A 20,853-nucleotide genomic window follows, 5' to 3' on the forward strand; every position below is an offset into this window, starting at 1 on the left:
ATGACCATCGACAAAAACGGATAAATTCTGGTATATTCAAGTGCCATATCGCACTAAGTGTGAACAAAAGACAACCACACACAACAATGCAGGTGAATCTCAAAAAAATGTGAAGAGAAAAAAAAAGCCAGACCAAAGAATACACACTGTACTACAGGATTCACTTTATATAAAGTTCAGAAACAGGCAGAACTAATCCATGGAGTGAGAAATTGGGAGAGGAGATAGTCACTGGGGTGGGGGTGGCAGTGACACGAAGGAGGCACAAAGGTGGCTTCTAGGATGCGGGTAATGTTTCTTTTTTTCCTTCTCTTTTTCTTTTTTTTTTTTTGAGATGGAGTCTCATTCTGTTGCCCAGGCTGGAGTGCAATGGCGTGATCTCGGCTCACTGCAACTTCTGCCTCCCCGGTTCGAGTGATTCTCCTGCCTCAGCCTCCCGAGTAGTTGGGATTACAGGTGCCTGCCACCATGGCCAGCTAATTTTTGTATTTTTAGTAGAGACGGGGTTTCACCATGTTGGCCAGGCTAGTCTTGAATCCCTGACCTCAGGTGATCCACCCGCTTCAGCCTCCCAAAGTGCTGGGATTACAGGCGTGAGTCACTGCACCCAGCCATGGGTAATGTTTCTCGATGGGATGCCGGTTTCACAGGTGTGTTCAGTTTATGACAACCTATAGAGCTGTACATTTACAACATGTGTGCACCTCTGGACTTGTGTTGCACGTTGACAAAACATTCAAAAATGAAATTCAAATCACGCTTGCTAACTCTGGCGAACCTGGGAACCAGCACCCAGAGGCATCTGCAGTTGAGCACCAGATGCCGCTCCTTCCAGCATCCTTCCCCTGGGAGGCCCGCTTCACGCCGCTTCGTCATGGCATCACAAACAGGGCCATGGTCTTCTGAGGAGGGCAACCTGCACAATGTCTGCTAGTGACCAGGACACTGCCAAAGGAACTGAGAGTTTGTCCACCCATGAAATCCACTAAAACAGGAAAGATTTGCCCTAGCCATTGCTACCTGGGACTGAAGAAAGAGCCGTGCCCTCCCCTGCAGCTGCAGGATATCTGCCTGCCCCAACAAGTGGGGATTCGGCAACTCCACTTCTAAGGATTACCCAGCATTTAAAAGTGGGAGCGAGGCACAGGTACAAGGGCGTTTGAGGGCGCATTGTTCCCAAACCACCCAGCTGCCCTTCAGTCTCAGTAAAGTACAATGTAGCCACTAAAAAGAATGAGGTCATGTTTTGGGAAGTCCAGGCAGGAGGATTGCTTGAGCCCAGTTCAAGGCCAGACTGAACAACACAGTGAGACTCCATCTCTTCAGAAAATTTAACAATTAACCAGGAGTGGTGTCACAAACCTATAGATCTAGCTACTAGGAAGGCAGAAAAATCCCTTAAGCCCAGGAATTCGAGGTTACAGTGAAATATGATCGAGCCACTGCCTCTCAACCTGGGCAACACAGCAAGACCCATATCTAAAAACAATACTACTTAATTAGGTCAATATTGTTGTATTGGCCTGGAGGGATGCCTGCAATAAATTACTGATTAAAGGCCGGGCACGGTGGCTCACACCTGTAATCCCAGCACTTTGGAAGGTCGAGGCAGGCGGATCACAACGTCAGGAGATCGAGACCATCCTGGCTAACACAGTGAAACCCGTCTCTACTAAAAATACAAAAAAATTAGCCGGGTGCGGTGGTAGGCGCCTGTAGTCCCAGCTACTTGGGAGGCTGAGGCAGGAGAATGATGTGAACCCAGGAGGCAGAGGTTGCAGTGAGATCGCGCCACTGTACTCCAGCCTGGGTAACAAAGCGAGACTCCATCTAAAAAAAAAAAAAAAAAAAAATTATTGATTAAAAACAAGGAAGTATAGTATGGTACCACTTTTATTTTTAAAAAATACTATAAATATGCACATACGTTCAAGGAAAAAGGGCTGGAAGGTTAACATCTGTCAATGGTGCATATGCCTGGAGGGAAGATGGGGTGGTCTTTATTACTTTTCACATTTCTGTAATGTCATTTTTCAAAAACATCAGATCGCTTTTGAAATTTTCAAAACAAACAAAAATTAAAAGTTACGAATCAATAATAATGAGGGTCAGCTGGTACAGTTTTAAACTTCTGTGTTGTTTGAAATGAAACAAAACTAACCCTGATGCAAACGCTCCCCTCGCCAGAGCTTTGCAGCTGCCCTGATGGAGATGTCCGGTCCCTACAACAGCTCCCCTCGGCCGGAACAGCACAAGTGAGTTGGCTGAGAGTTTGAGGGGGCTGGGGGAGCTGAGGCATTTGGAGACACAAACAGAAAGCGGGTCTGAAAAGCCCTCCCTCTGTGCCTCGACTCGTTTTCCCACCAAAAGCCAGGGTTCTAGGATGCCCTCCCTTCCAGGCTGGAACGGCAGTCCAGACCTGCCTGCTTCTGAGAGCCGAGACAGTCCTGAGGTCTTCAGAGATGGGGGTGTGGTGTGGCAGGGCCCCAGGCTCAGAAGCCCCTGGGATGCTGGCCCTCAGCCCCTCCCAAGGGCAGGGCCTTTCCTGTCCCAGAGGCGGAGACCCTGAGGCTGTCCCTGGGGCTGCACCTGGGCCTGGGATGTATCTCCAGGGCCCTGTGACAACCTCGTCTTTGTCCTCTCTTGCCAGGAGTTATAAGATCCGCTTCAACAGCATCTCCTGCTCAGACCCACTGGTGTCCTCTTGGCGGCGGAAGAGGAAGGAGTCCAGTAACACAGACAGTGCAGGGGCCCTGGGCACACTCAGGTCGGGGCCTCACCAAGAGGGGTGCAATGGGTGGGCAAGCTGCCTGGGCAAACGTGGGCTGCAAAAGGAGCTCCAGTGACAACCCCTGCACCCCAGGTTCTGTGTGTTCGGGCTGGGCTCCCGGGCCTACCCCCACTTCTGCGCCTTTGCTCGTGCGGTGGACACGCGGCTGGAGGAACTGGGCGGGGAGCGGCTGCTGCAGCTGGGCCAAGGCGACGAGCTGTGTGGCCAGGAGGAGGCCTTCCGCGGCTGGGCCCAGGCTGCCTTCCAGGTGAGCCCAGCCCAGCCCCTGTTCTGACTCCTCCTACCTGGGATGCCTCCTCCAGCCTCACTCTGTCCTGATTCTGTCTGGTTCTTTGGTCCCTTACCGTTCCTCCCAAAATCTACCCTCATCTCTCCATGGCATAGCCAGCTTTTCTGGGTCAGAGGCAGAAGACGATGTGGCCCTGCCGACCACAGGGGGTGCCTAGCCCAGGCAGAAGTGCAGCCGAAAGCGAGCAGGCAGGGCCCTGGCAGGAGGGAGCTTCAGCTAGGCACAGGCTGGGCCTCATGAGTGGGTGCACAAAGGGAGGGGGTGCAGGGCAGGCCACCCCACCCAGGATGGGCAGGATGGAGGGAGAAGGAAGGGACGGAGAGAAGGTCAGACAGAGGCAAAGGCTGAAGCTGAGGCCAGCACAGAAGCCACAGGAAGTCAGAGGCCAGACAGCCTGGGGCGGTGCCTGCACCACAGAACTGGTCCGGGGCCAGGCAAGCAAGCTCAAGGAGAGGTGGGTCCCTGGGAGCCATGGCTTTTTAAGCCTGGGCTTCCTCAGGGGCAGCACTGCCTGTCTGGGGATCATGTCTGCAGTTGACAGGGGCTCGGTCTCCCCAGTGCCACACTGTTCAGGGCAGTGCTGCTCCCCCGGGGCCCAGGCTGGAGCTCAGCAGATTTGCCTTGACTGGAGGAGGAGGGCATCCTAGGAGGAGGGGGAGAGGAAGGGCTACCTCAGGGATGGGGGGGTCAGGCTGCAGAAACACATAGGCCCCGATTGGGAAGAAGGGAACGGAAAATAAGACTTAAAGAATTTAAACAAAAAGAGCCATTGGAGCGGGACAAGACCACATCATAAGGTTTTGGGAATAGGACTTTAGAGGTGTAGGATCCATTACAGCATCACTGAACCAGAAGCAGGAAGGCTGAGCTAAGCAGAGCACCAACAGTGGAGATAGGAAGGAAGGGAGGGAGGGAGGGGGCCGAGGAAGGAAGGCAGAGATATAAGACTTCACACGCACCACAAAAGAAAGATTAACGGGACTTGGTGATATGAGGCTCAGCCAATCACAGGTGAGCCCTGGATTTCAAGCCTGGGAATGGCCCAGCAGTTTTCCAGCTGTGTGCCTGACAGGATCCACACCCCCCCAGGGGTCTGCCCCTTGGGATCCCCTCTGCCGCCCGAATTGTTCGTCCCTTCCCAGGAGCACTTACAATCTGCACGCACTTTATGGAACGCTAAGGGCGTTCCATAAAGTATCTCATCTAATCTTCACCAGAACACAATGAGGTGTAAAGATGGGGAAACTGAGGCATGTCACTCTAAGTACGGGAGTCGGAATTTGAATGCAGGTCTGAACACACAGATGCCTTCACAGAGCTACTGTGTGCCAAGCACTGTGCTTCTCGGGTCACGGGATTAACACTCACCAGATAAGGAACGACGCACCATTCAGGACGTGCAGAGGAGGAGCCAGCTGGGTCCCTGGGCCCAGCGGCGAATCCATGAAATGGGCTGGCGGAAAAGGTGCTGTCGTTGGCGCCGGCCTCAGCCACTGGGGCTGCCAACCCCCCAGGAGCAAGACGCAGTGGAGCCGCCCAGGCTCCTCACTACGTCGCCCCCTGGTGGCGGGAGGTCCTCAGCCCTCACCGGCCTATCCCGCAGGCCGCCTGTGAGACCTTCTGTGTGGGAGAGGATGCCAAGGCCGCTGCCCGAGACATCTTCAGCCCCAAAAGGAGTTGGAAGCGCCAGAGGTACCGGCTGAGCGCCCAGGCCGAGGGCCTGCAGTTGCTGCCAGGTGGGCCCTGGCCTCACCCTCACCCGGCTGGTTCTCAGAGGACCCCATACCCCGGGACTAAAGCACTCAGGGGCCAGGCCCTGCTCCCTGGTTCAGGCTGCCTCGTTTGCCCCTCCCCACCACCAGGTCTGATCCACGTGCACAGGCGGAAGATGTTCCAGGCTACAATTCTCTCAGTGGAAAACCTGCAAAGCAGCAAGTCCACGTGAGGACGACAGCTTTACTGCCCGCCAACCCCTGTCCTGCACACCCCGACCCTGGACCCTCCTCCTCCCACATTCTCCCACCCCCACCCCTCTCTGACTCCCCATAAGTGCCCCTCTCCCCACCCCCAGGAGGGCCACCATCTTGGTGCGCCTGGACACTGGAGGCCAGGAGGGGCTGCAGTACCAGCCGGGGGACCACATAGGTGTCTGCCCACCCAACCGGCCCGGCCTTGTGGAGGCGCTGCTGAGCCGCGTGGAGGACCCGCCTGCGCCCACCGAGCCCGTGGCAGTAGAGCAACTGGAGAAGGGCAGCCCTGGTGAGGGGCAGCCTGGGATGCAACAGGGCACACCAGCCCCATGCCCAGCCCCACCCCCAACCCCAGGCCTCCAGGAGCTCAGGCCCCGGGGGATGGCCACCTCCTCCACAGCTCAGCAGGCGGGCTCAGAGCTGGCTGTGCTGCTCACTGCCGGGCTGGCCTTGTTGCTGGACCATCCCCACACCCTCAAATGCACCCCCACCAAAAGGCTGTCCCTTCCCTCAGGGCTCCTCTCCAAAGCTCCCCTGGCAATCTAGCTTGCTCTGGAGCTGGCAATGGGGCTATTTGCTGCCACATCAATGCCTGGGCTTTATTTAAAATAAGGGGGTGGAGTCAGAGGCAGAGGAGCCCAGACCAATCCAGTCCAGCCAGAGGCCCCCACACAACACACTGAGGCTACCCAGACAGGCCCACCCCGCTGCTCAAGGGCAGGCTCTCTAACAGTCACCCAAACACATCAGCCCAGGTACTACAGTTCTGCTGGGCCCTGTCCTCAGAGGTCGCTGTGCACCATCCCCAGGTGGCCCTCCCCCCGGCTGGGTGCGGGACCCCCGGCTGCCCCCATGCACGCTGCGCCAGGCTCTCACCTTCTTCCTGGACATCACCTCCCCGCCCAGCCCTCAGCTCTTGCGGCTGCTCAGCACCTTGGCAGAAGAGCCCAGGGAACAGCAGGAGCTGGAGGCCCTCAGTCAGGTTGGGGGCCACCCCAATAAGGCACAGGGGCTAGAGAGACGGGATGAACTGGGGGAGCCCCAGGGGCAGGAAACCTCCATGCAAGGTCCCCCCGGGACTTTCTTCTGGCTGACACGCACTGGTGCTTTAAGACCCAGCTCCCCAGGGAGGAATTCATGGCTGTATTCTCCAGGTCTTACAGAAAGCTCTATTGGCCTGAACTAAGGAGGGAGAAACCCTAAAGAGGCTCAGCAGGGGAGGGAACAAGAAGGGAGGTCACTAGGAAGGGCTATGGGGCCCCCAACCCACTGCATCCTGCCCTGCCAGGATCCCCGACGCTACGAGGAGTGGAAGTGGTTCCGCTGCCCCACGCTGCTGGAGGTGCTGGAGCAGTTCCCTTCGGTGGCACTGCCTGCCCCACTGCTCCTCACCCAGCTGCCTCTGCTCCAACCCCGGTACTACTCAGTCAGCTCAGCACCCAGCACCCACCCAGGAGAGATCCACCTCACTGTAGCTGTGCTGGCATACAGGACCCAGGGTGAGGCAACGAGCAGGAGCAGGCCTGGCCACAGCGGGGGTGGGACTGGCCCCTCTCTGGTCCTTCACCGGCCTCTCCTTCCCACCCCCAGATGGGCTGGGCCCCCTGCACTATGGAGTCTGCTCCACGTGGCTAAGCCAACTCAAGCCCGGAGACCCTGTGCCCTGCTTCATCCGGGGGTAAGTGAGATGGAGGACTCGGCGGGGAGCTGCCCAGGGTCAGGGTGGCAGCTTTGGTGAGGAGTAAGGAGTGTCACTGGTGAGGGGTGTCACAGGAAACAGGAAGGAGCTCTGTAACATGTCAAGGATGTGGTGTCATTAGGTCACTTCAGAACTCTGGTTAAGCTTTGACTCTCTCATTCATTCAGACTCAGAGTCCTGCCCTGAAACTACAGCTCCCAGAGCCAGAGCTTGGATCAAACCGGCTGGCCCTGTGGCTTTCTGAAAGCTTCTGTATTCCTCTCTATGTCCCTGGGCTGTCTGATGTTGGGCAGCATGGCACCTGGGAACTACAGTCACTAAATCCTCACTCAATCCAGGGAGAACTACTAGTTAGGGTTAAGACCACCCTTGGCCTTAGTGTCACCAAGAACTCAAAGAAGGTGAAGTTTTTTTGTTTTTTTTTGTTTTTGAGATGGGAAGTCTCTTTATGTTGCACAGGCTGCTCTTGAACTCCTGGGCCCAAGCAATCCTCCCACCTCGGCCTCCCAAAGTGCTGGGATTACAGACATGAGCCACTGTGCCCAGCCCAGAGTTCTTTTAATAAACCCATCATGCTTCCTATGAGCCAGACACTGCTTTAAGGACTTCATGAATATCAACTTATTTATCAGGAGAGCCTGGTTCCTCCTCGCTCCACCCACCCTGCATGGTAAGAATGGGGGAGCAGGGATGGCAAAGGAGACCTGATGGAGTGTCTCTCCTGCCAGGGCTCCCTCCTTCCGGCTGCCACCTGATCCCAGCTTGCCCTGCATCCTGGTGGGCCCAGGCACTGGCATTGCCCCCTTCCGGGGATTCTGGCAGGAGCGGCTGCATGACATTGAGAGCAAAGGTGAGGCTGGCGACTAAAGGACTGACTGGAAGGAGTCACACAATCTAGGGACAGAGCGGTGGGACTGGAAGGCAGGAAATAGATAGGAAAGAGAGAGCAGGAAACAGAGGCCACAAAGCTGAAAAGACGCTCCTGAGACCAAGGGGAGGGCAGGTACCGAAGGGAAGGGCTGGGCCCTGTGTGTCTGGCTTCCTGGTGCCTGGCACATAGTAGGTGTTGACTGGATTAAGGACAAAGGAAAATAGAATTTTCTTTTTTTTTTTTTTTTTTTTTTTTTTGAGACGGAGTCTTGCTCTGCCGCCCAGGCTAGAGTACAGTGGCCGGATCTCAGCTCACTGCAAGCTCCGCCTCCCGGGTTCATGCCATTCTCCTGCCTCAGCCTCCCGAGTAGCTGGGACTACAGGCGCCTGCCACCTCGCCCGGCTAGTTTTTTGTATTTTTAGTAGAGACGGGGTTTCACCGTGTTAGCCAGGATGGTCTCGATCTCCTGACCTCGTGATCCGCCCATCTCGGCCTCCCAAAGTGCTGGGATTACAGGCTTGAGCCACCGCGCCCGGCCGGAAAATAGAATTTTCAAAGGGATTAGGGCTAAGACTCAAAGAAGAACTGCCCAAGGTGGATTCTTGACTGTGCCAGAGCTGACCAAGGTCTGTCCAAGACCTAAGGATGCTACAAGGTGTTCAGATTGAGCACCGGGTGTCCAGGGTAGTCTGTCAATCAAAAGAAGAGGGCTGTGACTGGGAGGAGAGTTAAAAGTGTGGGAGAATATGAAGTGGGAGCAGGGAAGGGGACTGAGATGTAACACAGTGCAAAGGGCATGGAATTCTGAGTCCCAAGCCGCACATTCTAGCGCAGCTCCACCAGGGGCCACCACCTCACCGGGGCTTCCCTTCCTTCTGTAAATCAGGTTGTGCAGGGTCTCTGTGAAAGCATTCTGCACCCTCTTGGAGACGAAAGTAATAGCTTCAGCCCAAAACGCTGGGCTGCCAGGCTGGGCGAGGGTGGCTAGTGGGGAGGTCCCACTAGCACTGTGCCTCGGAGAAGGGCCTTCCCAAGCGCAGGGTTGCTTGCAGGGCTGCAGCCCACTCCCATGACTTTGGTGTTTGGCTGCCGATGCTCCCAACTCGACCATCTCTACCGCGACGAGGTGCAGAACGCCCAGCAGCGCGGGGTGTTTGGCCGAGTCCTCACCGCCTTCTCCCGGGAACCTGACAACCCCAAGGTGTGAGACCCTGAGCGCGCAATGGTAACCTGAAGATAGGGAGAGAGGGGAGGACTCACGCTATCCAGCGGAGCGCACCAACCATGGCCCTCCGTGGCCTCCCACGACCACTCAGCCACCCTTGCACACTCTGGCCCACCCTCGTGTCCCGGCCCCTCTAGGCCCGCCTCCCCCCGCCCCGCCCCTTTGGCTCTGCCCTTCTTGACACCGCCCCAGGGCATGCAGGCCCCACCTGGCCCGCTCTGTAGACTTTCACGCCCAGGGCCAGCCAGCAGCCCCGGGCTGCGCCCCTGCGCCCACCCCCACCAGGGCCCGCCCTAACCCCGCCTTCCCGCAGACCTACGTGCAGGACATCCTGAGGACGGAGCTGGCTGCGGAGGTGCACCGCGTGCTGTGCCTCGAGCGGGGCCACATGTTTGTCTGCGGCGATGTCACCATGGCAACCAACGTCCTGCAGACCGTGCAGCGCATCCTGGCGACGGAGGGCGACATGGAGCTGGACGAGGCCGGCGACGTCATCGGCGTGCTGCGGGTGCGGAGGAGCGGGCTGGGAGCGGAGCGGGCCTGAGGGGGGGGACTAGGCCCCGGGCTTGCGGGGTTCCTGCTAAGGTATCCGACGGGTTCTGATCCACTGCGCTCTTTTACGCCAGGATCAGCAACGCTACCACGAAGACATTTTCGGGCTCACGCTGCGCACCCAGGAGGTGACAAGCCGCATACGCACCCAGAGCTTTTCCTTGCAGGAGCGGCAGCTACGGGGCGCAGTGCCCTGGGCGTTCGACCCGCCCGGCTCCGACACCAACACCAATGGCCCCTGAGAGCCCCCTGGCTTTCCCTTCCAGTTCCGGGAGAGCGGCTGCCCCACTCAGGTCCGCCCGACCAGGACCAGCCCCGCTCCTCCCCTCTTGAGATGGTGCCTTCCCACATCTGTCCAGAGGCTGCAAGGATTCAGCATTATTCCACCAGGAAGGAGCAAAACGCCTCTTTCCCTCTGTATGCCTGTTGCCTCTGGCCTGGGTCCGCCTAAATCTGGAAGGCCCCTCCCAGCAGCGGTACCCCAGGGCCTACTGCTACCCGCTTCCTGTTTCTTAGGCGAATGTTAGATTCCCCTTACCTCTCTCAGGAGTATCTTACCTGTAAATTCTAATCTCTAAATCAAGTATTTATTATTGAAGATTTACTGTAAGAGACTGTGCCAGATGTTACGAGAACTACTAAAGTGCCTAACCCAGCCCATGTGGATTACAATTTTTTTTTTTAAAGGGAGTCTCACTCTGCCACCCAGGCTGGAGTGCAGTGACATGATCTCAGCTCACTGCAACCTCTGCCCCCGAGTTCAAGTGATTCTCCTGCCTCAGCCTCCCGAGTAGTTGGGATTACAGGTTCCTGCCGCCGCACCTGGCTAGTTTTTGTATTTTTAGTAGAGACAGGGTTTCACCATCTTGGCCAGGCTTGTCTTGAACTCCTAACCTCGTGATCCACCTGACTCAGCCTCCCAAAGTGCTGGGATTACAGGCATGAACCACTGTGCCCGGCGTGGATTACAATTATCAAATGACAAGATTTCTGTTTTAACCTGTGCAGTTGTGGGTATGTGGGGGGGAAAGGGGTCATTCTTTTGACAGAGAGTCCTACATGCCACTTGACCCTGCTCTCTAAAAACATGGCTTCCAGCCAGTCTGGGCTGCTCCCCCGTGCAGTTCTCAGGCTGGTGATCGAGAAGGCAGGTGCAGCACTCAGCTGCCAGGAGTGGGGGCTGCCAGAAACAAGAGTCACAGAGATGTGCAACAGCCATGAGCAAGCTTTACTGCTTATTTCATACAGGATGGGAAGCCACACCCACTTCCTCAGACATCACACCCATGCTGAAGTCCAAAAACATCAGCCCTCTCGTCTTTCCACTCACAAGTCCCCATCCCCTGCAAGCCCCAGGGAACTGAAAGTGCGCTGGCAGCCGCCAGTGTGACGAATCCACAGCCTTAAAGCCCACCTGCCTCACTGTCACCCTTCCATGTAGCTTGGCCTCATCCTTGACCTCTGTCCCCTACCTTGAGGAAACTCGAGGACTTCTTCCCAGGCAACTGCTCCAGGACACACTGCAGTTGGGGGTGTCTCCCCTTATCCCTTCCGGGTGGGGACCATCTCTAAGACTTGTTTCCAGATGCCATCAGCATCTCCTCTCCTACCTTTTCTCTGTTCTCAGGGCGAGTTCCTCACTGACTCCCAGGTGCTGCCCAACTAAAGCACCTGGGCCTGTCATCTATGGGGCCTCTAGCAATGGCTCCTTGTGTTCTTCCACTCCACCCTCCAATCTCCTGTGGCTGCGGAAGCCAGGGTACCTGTGGGAGGAGATGGCTCTTGGCAAGCAGTGCAGGGGTCTAGGTTCCAGAGATGACCACCCCACATCACCCCAAATTCCCACCATCGCTCCCACTGCTTCAAGTCTGACTCCGAACCAACTACCTATGCAGTTGTTTTTCCCTCCCCTCACAGGGCAATACTGACCCTGAGGAGTCGTCTCAGTCAGTGCAAGAGGCCTCATCAGGCTCCTTCTGGGTATCTGTTGTCGCCTGAAACCCTCCAGGGAACAGATTCCGGGCCCTCTGGGTTCCCCACTGTTGTCTGGGGCTGGAGGCAGGACTGGAGCCTGGTGACAAAGGCCATCAACTGGGCATTCCTTGATGCCCAGTGTCCATCAGGCTCTATCCCCTGCAGGCCCCACCCTCCTCACCATCACTTGACCAGGATGGCTTCTCCTCATCAGGCGAGGGTGGCTGTGAGGGGCTGGAGTAGGGCCTGGACAGGATGGAGGCTGCAGCCTCGCCCCACGGCTCCTGCTGCTGCTGCTGGTGAAGCTGCATGGAAAGGAGAAGGAATGAGGGCCGCCCCCAAGGAGGGCAGGGCCAAGCGCCTGGACTAGAAGCAGAGGGCTTTTCAGCCTCCTCCTGCGACTCTGCTAGACCCTTCCGTAGACTCTACCCCGCCTCAGTCTCCATGTTGTTCACCAGCCTTCTCCCCACATTTCTCCAGGCACTGCTCTACTCACCTGGTGCAGGTAGATGGCATGGAGACTCATCTCAGCAGAAGCAAGTTCTGGGAGCTGGGCCAGCTTCTGGCCCCCAGTGCCTCCTGGGGACACAGAGCTGGAACACAGCATGAAGCAGGTCAAAAGACATTACCTCCTCCCGCCACACCCCAGAGGGCTCCCCTTCTGAATCCCCGCAACAGTGCCCCAGCTCCCTGCTCCTAGAGGATCAGCCCAGCCCCCACACCGCTGCAACTCAGTCTCCACTCCTTACCTGGGGTCCTGGGCAATTCGGGAAATGGAGGCGAGGAGGCTGGCTGTGGCTGCAGCTGGACAGGGGGCTGTCGGGCTCAGATCCCTCGGAGGCAGGAGAGGGTGCACAAAGAGGTTGGCCAGGAAGGCCTCAGGCTAGGTGTGAGAGGAGAGGGAAAGCCAAAGAGGGAGTCAGAAGAGAGGACAGAAAGGGAGTGGGGAGGAAAGGGAGGCCTGAAGAAGGCAGGAGAGCAGGCTGGGGGCGGGGGGCCGGTGAGGCAGGTTATACCTAAGGTTAGGCTAGAGGGGAAGGGTTTGGAGAGGAGTTGTGGAGGTGAGGGCAGAAGGGGAGGCCAGGCTTTCACTCACCAGGGGCGAGGTGCAATTGCTGAGCACTCCCGGGGTGGGGGGGCTGCGAGCTGAGGTGGCGCCCCAGGCAGCTGCATCTTGTTGTACTCGGCCCCAGAGGTGCCCAAGAAACTTAGAGCTGTGCCCTGGGGGGCGCCAGAGCGGATGCGCCAGGGAGAACCGCATCAAAGAAAGCTCAGTCTTGCCATCCTCCGCACGCTGAGACAGCGAGGCCTCAGTCTGTCCCGCAGAGAGCCACTGTGAGCAAGGACAGTCTTTCAGGTGCTAAGAACACTGAGCCTTATGGGGCCAGGTGGGACAGGAAACACTGCCCCATCTTCCATGTGAAGGAAACAGACCACAATGGGGACTTGTTCACCCTCATCCAACAATAAAACAGTGGAGCAGAACCTGGGTCTAGACCCAGCTCGGGGATAGGGCTGAGCCTCAGTGCTTTGCCCAGGGTGATCCTGACAGCCTTGGTCCAGGCACCAGTCCTTACTCAGCCCCACCCATGGGCCAAGCCCATTCCTTGTCCCCGAATGGTCTTTGCTCTCATTTACTGACGTTACTATGTGCCAGCAACTCCATTATGGGCTATACAGACATTATCTGTGTCATCACAAGCCTGGCCTTGGCTGTGCTCTGGAGGACACATTGCCATTGTCGCCATCTGACAGATGAGGGCACGAGGGCACAGGGAAGGGAAGTGACTTGCTCAACGGTACAGGTAGCAAGCAATGGCGCCAGGGCTGGAACCCAGGTCTGCTCCGAGAGGCAAGCAAACGCCCACCCAGCCCAACCCCCCAGGGCCAAGGGACAGCTCTGACCTGAGGGTGGCCGTGGCGCTTCACATCCATAAGGGCAAAGGAACAGATGTCCCCAACCCCAGCCACATCCACAGTGAAGTGATGAAAAAAGTCGATAATCTCCAGGGCACGAGGGCGGAACCAGAAAAGCAGAAACAGCGGGGTGAGGAGCGGGGACAGGAGCTCCTCTAGGAGGGAGACCTGGGGAAGCAGCGGTGAGGCTGAGCAGGGGTCGCTGAGGGGCCCACGCACGTTATCAGGACCAAGCAGCCCTCAGCGACCCTCGCCAGGGCAAGAAGCCTCCCCACCCAGTCACTCCCTAGACTTCTGGGGTAGCCCGTTTGTCCAATGCCCTCTGCGCAGACAGACCCCACAACTTCCTCCTCAGCCGTCGCGCCCACCCTCACCGCTCGGTACTGCAGCAGCTGCGCCATCTGCCGGTACGCGCGGTCCCTGCCACCGGGGCCAGGCTCCTCCGGGAGGTAGTGCATGTGGGCCAGGGCGGTCTGCAGTAGAAGCTGCGGCGCACGACCCTGGCACTGCTCTTCCGGAATGAAAGACCTGAAAGGCGGGATCCGTGCGGGTAAGGGGCTTGCGGTTAGGAGGACGCGCAGTGGGATGCAGGGCTGGAGGGCCCCAGTGGTGGGAGAGGTAAGCGGGGGAACCTCCCATGGCCCCAAATCAGAGAAACCCACACACACCACCTCCCCGGGCATCTGCCGTCGCACCTGGCCACGGTGGCGGTGACCCCGAGCATGGTCATGGCGGTGAGCACGTGCTCCACGGCCAGCACGTCCTCGTCGTAGACGGTGAGCACAAGCAGCGCGGCGAAGAGTGCACCCGCGAAGAAAACGATCTGGCGGGCCAGCAGCGCGCGCAGGGGCGCGGGGGGCGCAGCGGTGCGCAGGAAGGCTGCGGCGGGGCGGTAGGCGCGCGCCAGGCGCGCGCGCAGCTCGTGCGGCAGCTCGTTGAAGTGGCGCAGCTGTAAGCGCGCCAGGCGGGACCAGCCGCGCGCCCCAAGCGCGCCGGGCTCGCGCCGCAGCAGCTCCACGTGGCTATAGAAGGCGTGCAGCACCTGCCAGGCCAGCACCAGTGGACTCAACGCCAGGTTCAGGGCGGCCAGCAGCAGCACTGTGCGCCCCCAGCGCGCTGCCAGGGCGCCCCGCTGGTCGCTGCGCTTGTAGGCGTGCGGCAGCTCCCAGCCCCCGCGGAAGAGCGAGAAGGGACCGCGGAAGAGCAGCAGGTCGACATTGAGCGCCAGGCCGCGGCTGAGGAAAGCGGCACTGCCTCCCCAGGGTAGTGGGCAGCGGGCCGGCAGCAGGCCCTTGTTGGCCAGCGCCACCTGGTAGTTGGTGTAGCGCAGGATGCGGTGGTGGACGTCCAGCTCCGTCAGGGGCCGCGGCTGCACGCACAGGCCCCCGCTCTGCTGCAGCGCCAAGAGGCGAGACTGCACCTCTGCCCAGGGAACCGAGCTCAGCTCCTCCTGAAACAGGCACTGATGAGAGCCAGCGACCCCCATTCCTCTACACAGTGATGCTCAAGCTCCACACCCCTAAGTGTGTGGCCTGAAAACCCTCAAACTGAGTTTTCGACCACAAACTCGCCAGGGCCAAGCTACATGCCTCATCGTCCCCCTCTCCCACCTTTCCCTTTCTGCCCTCCCTTAACCCTGTCACTAAAAAGGGCACACCCTACTTCCTTCATCCTCTTCTAAACTGCCCTGTTCCTCATCATCCCTGCCATTCATGTGGCCAGTAGTCATGTCTTCCCTGGCGACGCCTCTGGGTGTTGGACCTAGCTTCTCAGCTCCTTAAAGGGCCTAAGGCCCCGTCAGTTGTACACACAAAACAGAATGGCTGGCCGGGGGCGGTGCTCACACCTGTAATCCCAGCACTTTAGGAACTTGAGGCAGGCAGATCGCCTGAGCTTAGGAGCTCGAGACCAGCCTGGGCAACATGGTGAGACACTGTCTCTACTAAAAATACAAAAAAAAGCAGGGTGTGGTGGTGTGCACCTGTGGTCCCAGCTACTGGGGATCAGAGGCTGCAGTGAGCTGATATCGCAGCACTGCACTCCAGCCTGGGTGACAGACCCAGACCCTGTCTCAAAAGAAACAAAACAAAAAAACACAAAAAAACCAGAAAGTCCAGCAGTTCATGGGAGAACCTCTCCTTCCCGTTACCAGTGCACCCACCAACTCTGGAACAGAATCCTCCCCACCTTCTGCCTGGGCATGCTTTATACTCCCAGTCCCACCCAACTCCGCGCCATTTTCAGCTCTGTCACCAGAAGCCTTTCCAGGACCTGGGCTATGTCCACGTCTGGCAGTGGGGCACTGTCAGATCTCATTTGGAGGCTGCAAACCTCACTTCAGCCCAGTTTCACTCAGCTTTCCCAGTCCAGGTTAGTCAAGTCCCCCAGGCTGGCCTCTCCAGTCCATCCCAGTGTCTTCCCTTCCCTTCCCCTGGAAGGAACAGGGGAGAAGGGGAAAGAAGGGAAGAAGAGAACGAGACGGGTGAGCAGTCTCCTGCCAGAGCCGATCTGAGGTCCAGCTTCCGCTCTCACCACCTCTACTTCCCTGGCCTCCTCCCTCCCCCCGGCTCAGGGGCCTTCTAAGACCTCTCCCCTTGCTGCACATAAAGGCTGTGCAGAGGGCTCCGGACCTCCCAGGGGAGCAAGGGAAGCAAGCTGCAGAAGGCTACCTTCGAGCTGTGCCTCAAAGAAAGAACTTAGATACAGAGGAGGGAGGAGCAGACTCAAGATAGCGAGGAAACAAAGGGCAGAGCATAAGCAGAGGACAGTGACAGGCCAATGCAGTGGTTTCCTGCAATGGTGGGGGGATAGCTTTGACGGCTCTGTTTTAGGCTGGTGGGGTCCATCTCCCTGCTGCAGCCTCCAAAAGCTCATGGCTTTTCCCCACCTTCCTGCACTGGGGCTTGGAATGTGCTCCCCACCCCTCCTGTCCTTCCCTTCCAAGCCCAACCCAAATGTCTCCAGCTCTGAAAAGTCAGATGACCGTCCTTTCTCTAAGCAATGTTTTTAGCACAAACATGTAACTATATGTCATCTTATATGAGCCATCTAAATAAACTAAACTCCCTTAGGGTAAGGGCCATGCTCTCTAAGTGGTGGTAGCCCCCTCCTGACATTATTCTGGGCTCAGAGCAGGTGTCAATAAGGCGTCATTCTTTCTGCCCTCTTTCCAGTTGGCCCTTCTATCTGTACAGTCCCACTTCTTCCCCTCTCCTCTGTCCACCCTCTCGTGGCACCCTCCGCACAGACACAGCCACCCAGCTCACCGGGGGGATGTGCAGGGCCTCCCTGTAAAACACCTGGATGTCCCAGTAGCTGAAGAGGTTGCAGACTGAGCGAAGCAGTTGGACCAGCCAGAAGCTCGCAGCCAGGACCAGGAGGAGGACGAGCAGCGGGCTGGAGCGGATCCTGTATGGGGTTGGGTGGGCAGTGAGGGAGAAAGGTGGGCGCCTGAGAAACAGGCAGACCAGACTTCGGGAGCGAGGAAAAACTGTCACGAGGAGGGGGATCCAGCCAGACCAGCAGCTCTCAAAGTAGGGCCTGGGGCGGGGGCAGGGAGCTGAAGTGGCCCTCACAAGTGTGTCAAACTTCTTCCAAATAATACTAATGCTTTCTGATGTTTTCCTTCTTGTTCTCTGAGTGTGCAGTGGAGTTTTCCAGAGGCTACAAGACACGTGAACATGTCACATCACACTGACAACTGATGAGATGTGTGCTCGTGCACTTTTTTTTTTTTTTTTTTTTTGAGATGGAGTCTTGCTCTGTCGCCCAGGCTGGAGTGCAGTGGCACAATCTCAGCTCACTGCAACCTCCGCCTCCCGGATTCAAGTGATTCTCCTGTCTCAGCCTCCAGGGTAGCTGGGACTACAGATGACCGCCACCACGCCTGGCTAATCTTTGTATATTTTAGTAGAGACAGGGTTTTACCATGTTGGCCAGGATGGTCTCTATCTCCTGACCTTGTGATCTGCCCGCCTCGGCCTCCCAAAGTGCTGGGATTACAGGCATGAGCCACCGCGCCTGGCCGCACTCTTACATTTTAAAGTTGTTCTCAGCTATGATTTCCTTCTTTTTCTCCTTTTTATTGAAACAAGGTCTCTGTCTGTTACCCAGGCTGTAGTGCAGCAGTAGAATCATAGCTCCTATCTCCCTGCCAAATAACGGCCCAGGTCTGGTACAGTTATTTGGTTGGTTGGCAAAGAGAACATTGCAATCCATGCATTCAAGGAGGAAGGTTGGGAAGGCAACAGTGAAAATGAATCGTCTGCTGGGAGGAGGAGGGTGTAAGGATGCTGCAGTGATCAGACAGTCCCTGTCTTAGCCTCCTGACTAGTCTTAGCTCAGACTGCAGGTACACACCACCAAGCCCAGCTAATTTTTATTTTTTATAGAGATGGTGTCTCACTTTGTTGCTCAGGCTGGTCTCAAACTCCTGGCTTCAAGCAATCCTCCTGCCTCAGCCTCCCAAAGTGCTGAGATTACAGGTGTAAACCACTGTGCCTGGCCTAATTTTAATTTTTTATAAGGTAAATTGTAGATAGATACGACTCCCATAAACAAAAGCTTTTTAGGGTTCTCAACCAATTTTAACTGTATTAAGATACACTTAATACATTTTAATTAAGATACACTTAATAGGCAGGGCACAGCGGCTCACGCCTGCAATCCCAGCACTTCGGGAGGCCAAAGTGGGTGGATCACCCGAAACCAGGAGTTCCAGACCAGCCTGGCCAACATGGTGAAATCCTGTCTCTACTTTAGAAAATACACGTGGTGGTGCACACCTGTTATCCCAGTTACTGGGGAGGCTGAGGCAGGAGAATCGCTTCAACCCAGGAGATGGAGGTTGCAGTTAGCCTAGACCTCACCATTGCACTCCGGCCTGAGCAACAAGAGTGAAACTCTGTCTAAAAAAAAAAAAAGATACACATAATACACTTTAAGTACAACTTAATACAACTTAAGTACAACTTAATACACTTAAGTACAACTTAAAGTGTATTAAGTGTATTTTTGGTCCTAAGACCAAAAGCTTTGAGAACTGCTGATCTAGATCACGGGACAAAGTGGGGCTTCTGTCTACTCCTCTATCCACTTCCCATGTTTCACCCCAGGGTCCCACCAGGTTTTCACTCACCTCTCAGCACACTGGGCTGAGGGTAGGATGGCATCTGACAAGGTCACTTTGCTGTGGAACGGCCCAGGTCTCGTACGGTTACTTGGTGGGTTGGCAAAGAGAACATTGTAATCCACACATCGAAGGAGGAAGGTTGTGAAGGTGACAATGAAAATGAATTGTCTGCCAGGAGGAAGGGGGAGGCCAGGATGCTGCAGTGATCAGGGACAGCCAGGTGGGCTCCTGCCCCGGCCCCCAGAGCAGCCCATGGTTATCCTCCCCCACCCTGCCCCTGCTGAGCCCCTGGACTGCTTGGGAAAGTGTGGGATGGAAGCAACTGGTACAATTAAGGAAGCAAAATGACAGGAGGAACCCATGGGCCCAGGGGACCAAGTTCCGGGCCCGGGCTAAGCGTCTTACCCCAACTGGAAGACATCCTCCAGCAGGATGCAGGCAAAGCCATTCCGCTGGTGGTAGCTGTAGATGTGGACGCATGTCAAGGAACAAGCCTGGGGCACGGGGGGGCCTCTCCTGAGGACGCCTCCCCTCAGCCCCAACACATCTCCCACCCACGACACCCTCATGGAGTCTCCCTGCCAAGAACAGTGCCAGCTCCAAGGGGACCTTCCCATGCCACCTCTGCAGGCCTAGCACAAAGGATATCTTGGTGAAGAAGCTGTCCAGGTTCTGGATGTGATGCCAGGAGCCTGGGCACAGAGGGGAGAGTGTCGGCCCCTGGTATGTGATCAATTCTCCATGTTCTCAACCCACTGCCAGAGGCCCAGCCTGCGGTAAGTACTGGAGCTCCCAGGCACCACTAACCTGCTCCCACCCCCACCCACACCCACACACATACCGCAGAGCCCTTCAGGGACATGAAGCAGGGGTTGCTGCTCCTCTCCGTGGATGGGTGAGTCTTGGGACCCCTCAGGGTCACAGTCCTCCAGCCGCTCATAATCCTGTTCAGGGATCAAAGGGCCTACCCGCAGCCCAGGAGAGTCCTGGGGGCACTGGTGTGAGGGAGGGGGAGTTGCCGAGGCCAGGGGTGGGGTAGAGTGGGATCCCCAGGAGGGAGATGCAGAGGCAGGTGTCATTGCAGGTTGAGCCTGTGTTGGGGGGGTGGCTGGGGTGGGGAGAGCACTGTGGCAAGGCTGAGCCCCTGTCCCCTGTAGCACTGAGCAAGGGGGCCTTGGGGTGGGAGGGGAAAATGAGGAGGGGGAACTTCTTGTATGAGGGGCAGGGGACAGAGAGAAGATGGAGATCCTCCCTCCCCCAGGTCCCCGGCATGAAGGAGGAGGAGGAGGTGGCAGTGGCATGGGGAGCAGGGGCACTGATCCAGGCCCCAGGTCTCCCCACCGCCCCAGCCGCCCTCTTCTCCCCCCCCCAGCCTATTTGGCTCACCATCAGGCCACAGCTTCTCCAGAAAGGTTGGAAGGATGGGAGCTGTTGCTGCTTCCACAAAGGTCTGTGACACTGAGCTGGGACTTCAACAGGAACAATGACAACAACAATACTAGGTGACTCAGCCTAGGCAGGCCTCAGGCGTCCCAGCTCTCAGTCACCTGTCTCATCACTCACACCCCTTCCAGGGCAACCTGAGGCCAAATCCCTCAGGACCTGAGAGGGGCATCAGTTTAAGAGTGAGGGGCTAGGCCGGGCGCGGTGGCTCAAGCCTGTAATCCCAGCACTTTGGGAGGCTGAGACGGGCGGATCACGAGGTCAGGAGATCGAGACCATCCTGGCTAACACAGTGAAACCCCGTCTCTACTAAAAAATACAAAAAACTAGCCGGGCGAGGTGGTGGGCGCCTGTAGTCCCAGCTACTCCGGAGGCTGAGGCAGGAGAATGGCGTAAACCCGGGAGGCGGAGCTTGCAGTGAGCTGAGATCCGGCCACTGCACTCCAGCCTGGGCGACAGAGTAAGACTCCGTCTCAAAAAAAAAAAAAAAAAGAGTGAGGGGCTAAAGAGCACATTGAGATGAGAAGATTCCTATTATCTCCATCTTCCGATCTTGAATGAATGAAAGATAAAAACAACAGCAGCCAAAATGACAAAAGCAAAAAGCAAAGTCGTGTTAGAGCCAGGTGTGGTGGTATGTGCTTGTGTTCCCAGCTACTCAGGAGACTGAGGTGGGAGGATGGCTTGGTGCAGGTTACACTGGAACAGTATGAGTTACAGTGAGCTAAATCTAGCCACTGCACTCCCACCTGGGAAAGAGCCTGCCCTCCCACTCCCCCCAAAAATATCCTATTAAAAGATTGTAGCTGGGCGCAGTGCCTCACACTTGTAATCAATCTCAGCACTTTGGGAAGCCGGGGAAAGAGGATTGCTTGAGGCCAGGAGTTCGAGACCAGCCTGGGGAACACAATGAGAAGACTCCATCTCTACAACAAATCTTAGGGCCAAGATGTTAACTATTTTGTTTCTTAAGAGTGTACCTCTCCCACTT

General features: G+C 56.9%; 2 protein-coding genes across 4 annotated transcripts in view; one reads left to right on the forward strand and one right to left on the reverse strand.

The window, feature by feature from the left end:
- Positions 1-11,095, forward strand: part of NOS3 (nitric oxide synthase 3) — a 24,655-nt gene extending 13,560 nt beyond the window's left edge. For 2 of the 3 annotated variants that reach the window (XM_025378805.1, XM_025378802.1), the window contains 13 exons: positions 2,188-2,255; positions 2,651-2,767; positions 2,864-3,038; positions 4,684-4,816; positions 4,943-5,021; positions 5,152-5,339; positions 5,860-6,032; positions 6,339-6,549; positions 6,641-6,728; positions 7,478-7,599; positions 8,673-8,821; positions 9,159-9,353; positions 9,472-11,095. In XM_025378805.1, the coding sequence (XP_025234590.1) occupies positions 2,188-2,255; positions 2,651-2,767; positions 2,864-3,038; positions 4,684-4,816; positions 4,943-5,021; positions 5,152-5,339; positions 5,860-6,032; positions 6,339-6,549; positions 6,641-6,728; positions 7,478-7,599; positions 8,673-8,821; positions 9,159-9,353; positions 9,472-9,639 (1,866 nt within the window). In that variant the 3' untranslated portion in view covers positions 9,640-11,095. The remainder of the gene's footprint in view (positions 1-2,187; positions 2,256-2,650; positions 2,768-2,863; positions 3,039-4,683; positions 4,817-4,942; positions 5,022-5,151; positions 5,340-5,859; positions 6,033-6,338; positions 6,550-6,640; positions 6,729-7,477; positions 7,600-8,672; positions 8,822-9,158; positions 9,354-9,471) is intronic. The other variant, XM_025378803.1, reaches the window with a different exon arrangement.
- Positions 10,605-19,808, reverse strand: ATG9B (autophagy related 9B). The gene is given in 15 exon segments (XM_025378809.1): positions 10,605-11,160; positions 11,327-11,468; positions 11,553-11,676; positions 11,868-11,964; positions 12,121-12,254; positions 12,468-12,704; positions 13,277-13,456; positions 13,663-13,816; positions 13,984-14,738; positions 16,555-16,696; positions 18,426-18,587; positions 18,825-18,889; positions 19,068-19,111; positions 19,261-19,786; positions 19,788-19,808. Coding segments are annotated over 14 exon segments (2,769 nt in total). The 3' UTR covers positions 10,605-11,160; positions 11,327-11,340.
- Between the last annotated feature and the right edge of the window lie 1,045 nt (positions 19,809-20,853).

The sequence above is a fragment of the Theropithecus gelada genome, chromosome 3 (genome assembly GCF_003255815.1).
Source record: "Theropithecus gelada isolate Dixy chromosome 3, Tgel_1.0, whole genome shotgun sequence".
In the NCBI taxonomy this organism is placed as follows: Eukaryota; Metazoa; Chordata; class Mammalia; order Primates; family Cercopithecidae; genus Theropithecus; species Theropithecus gelada.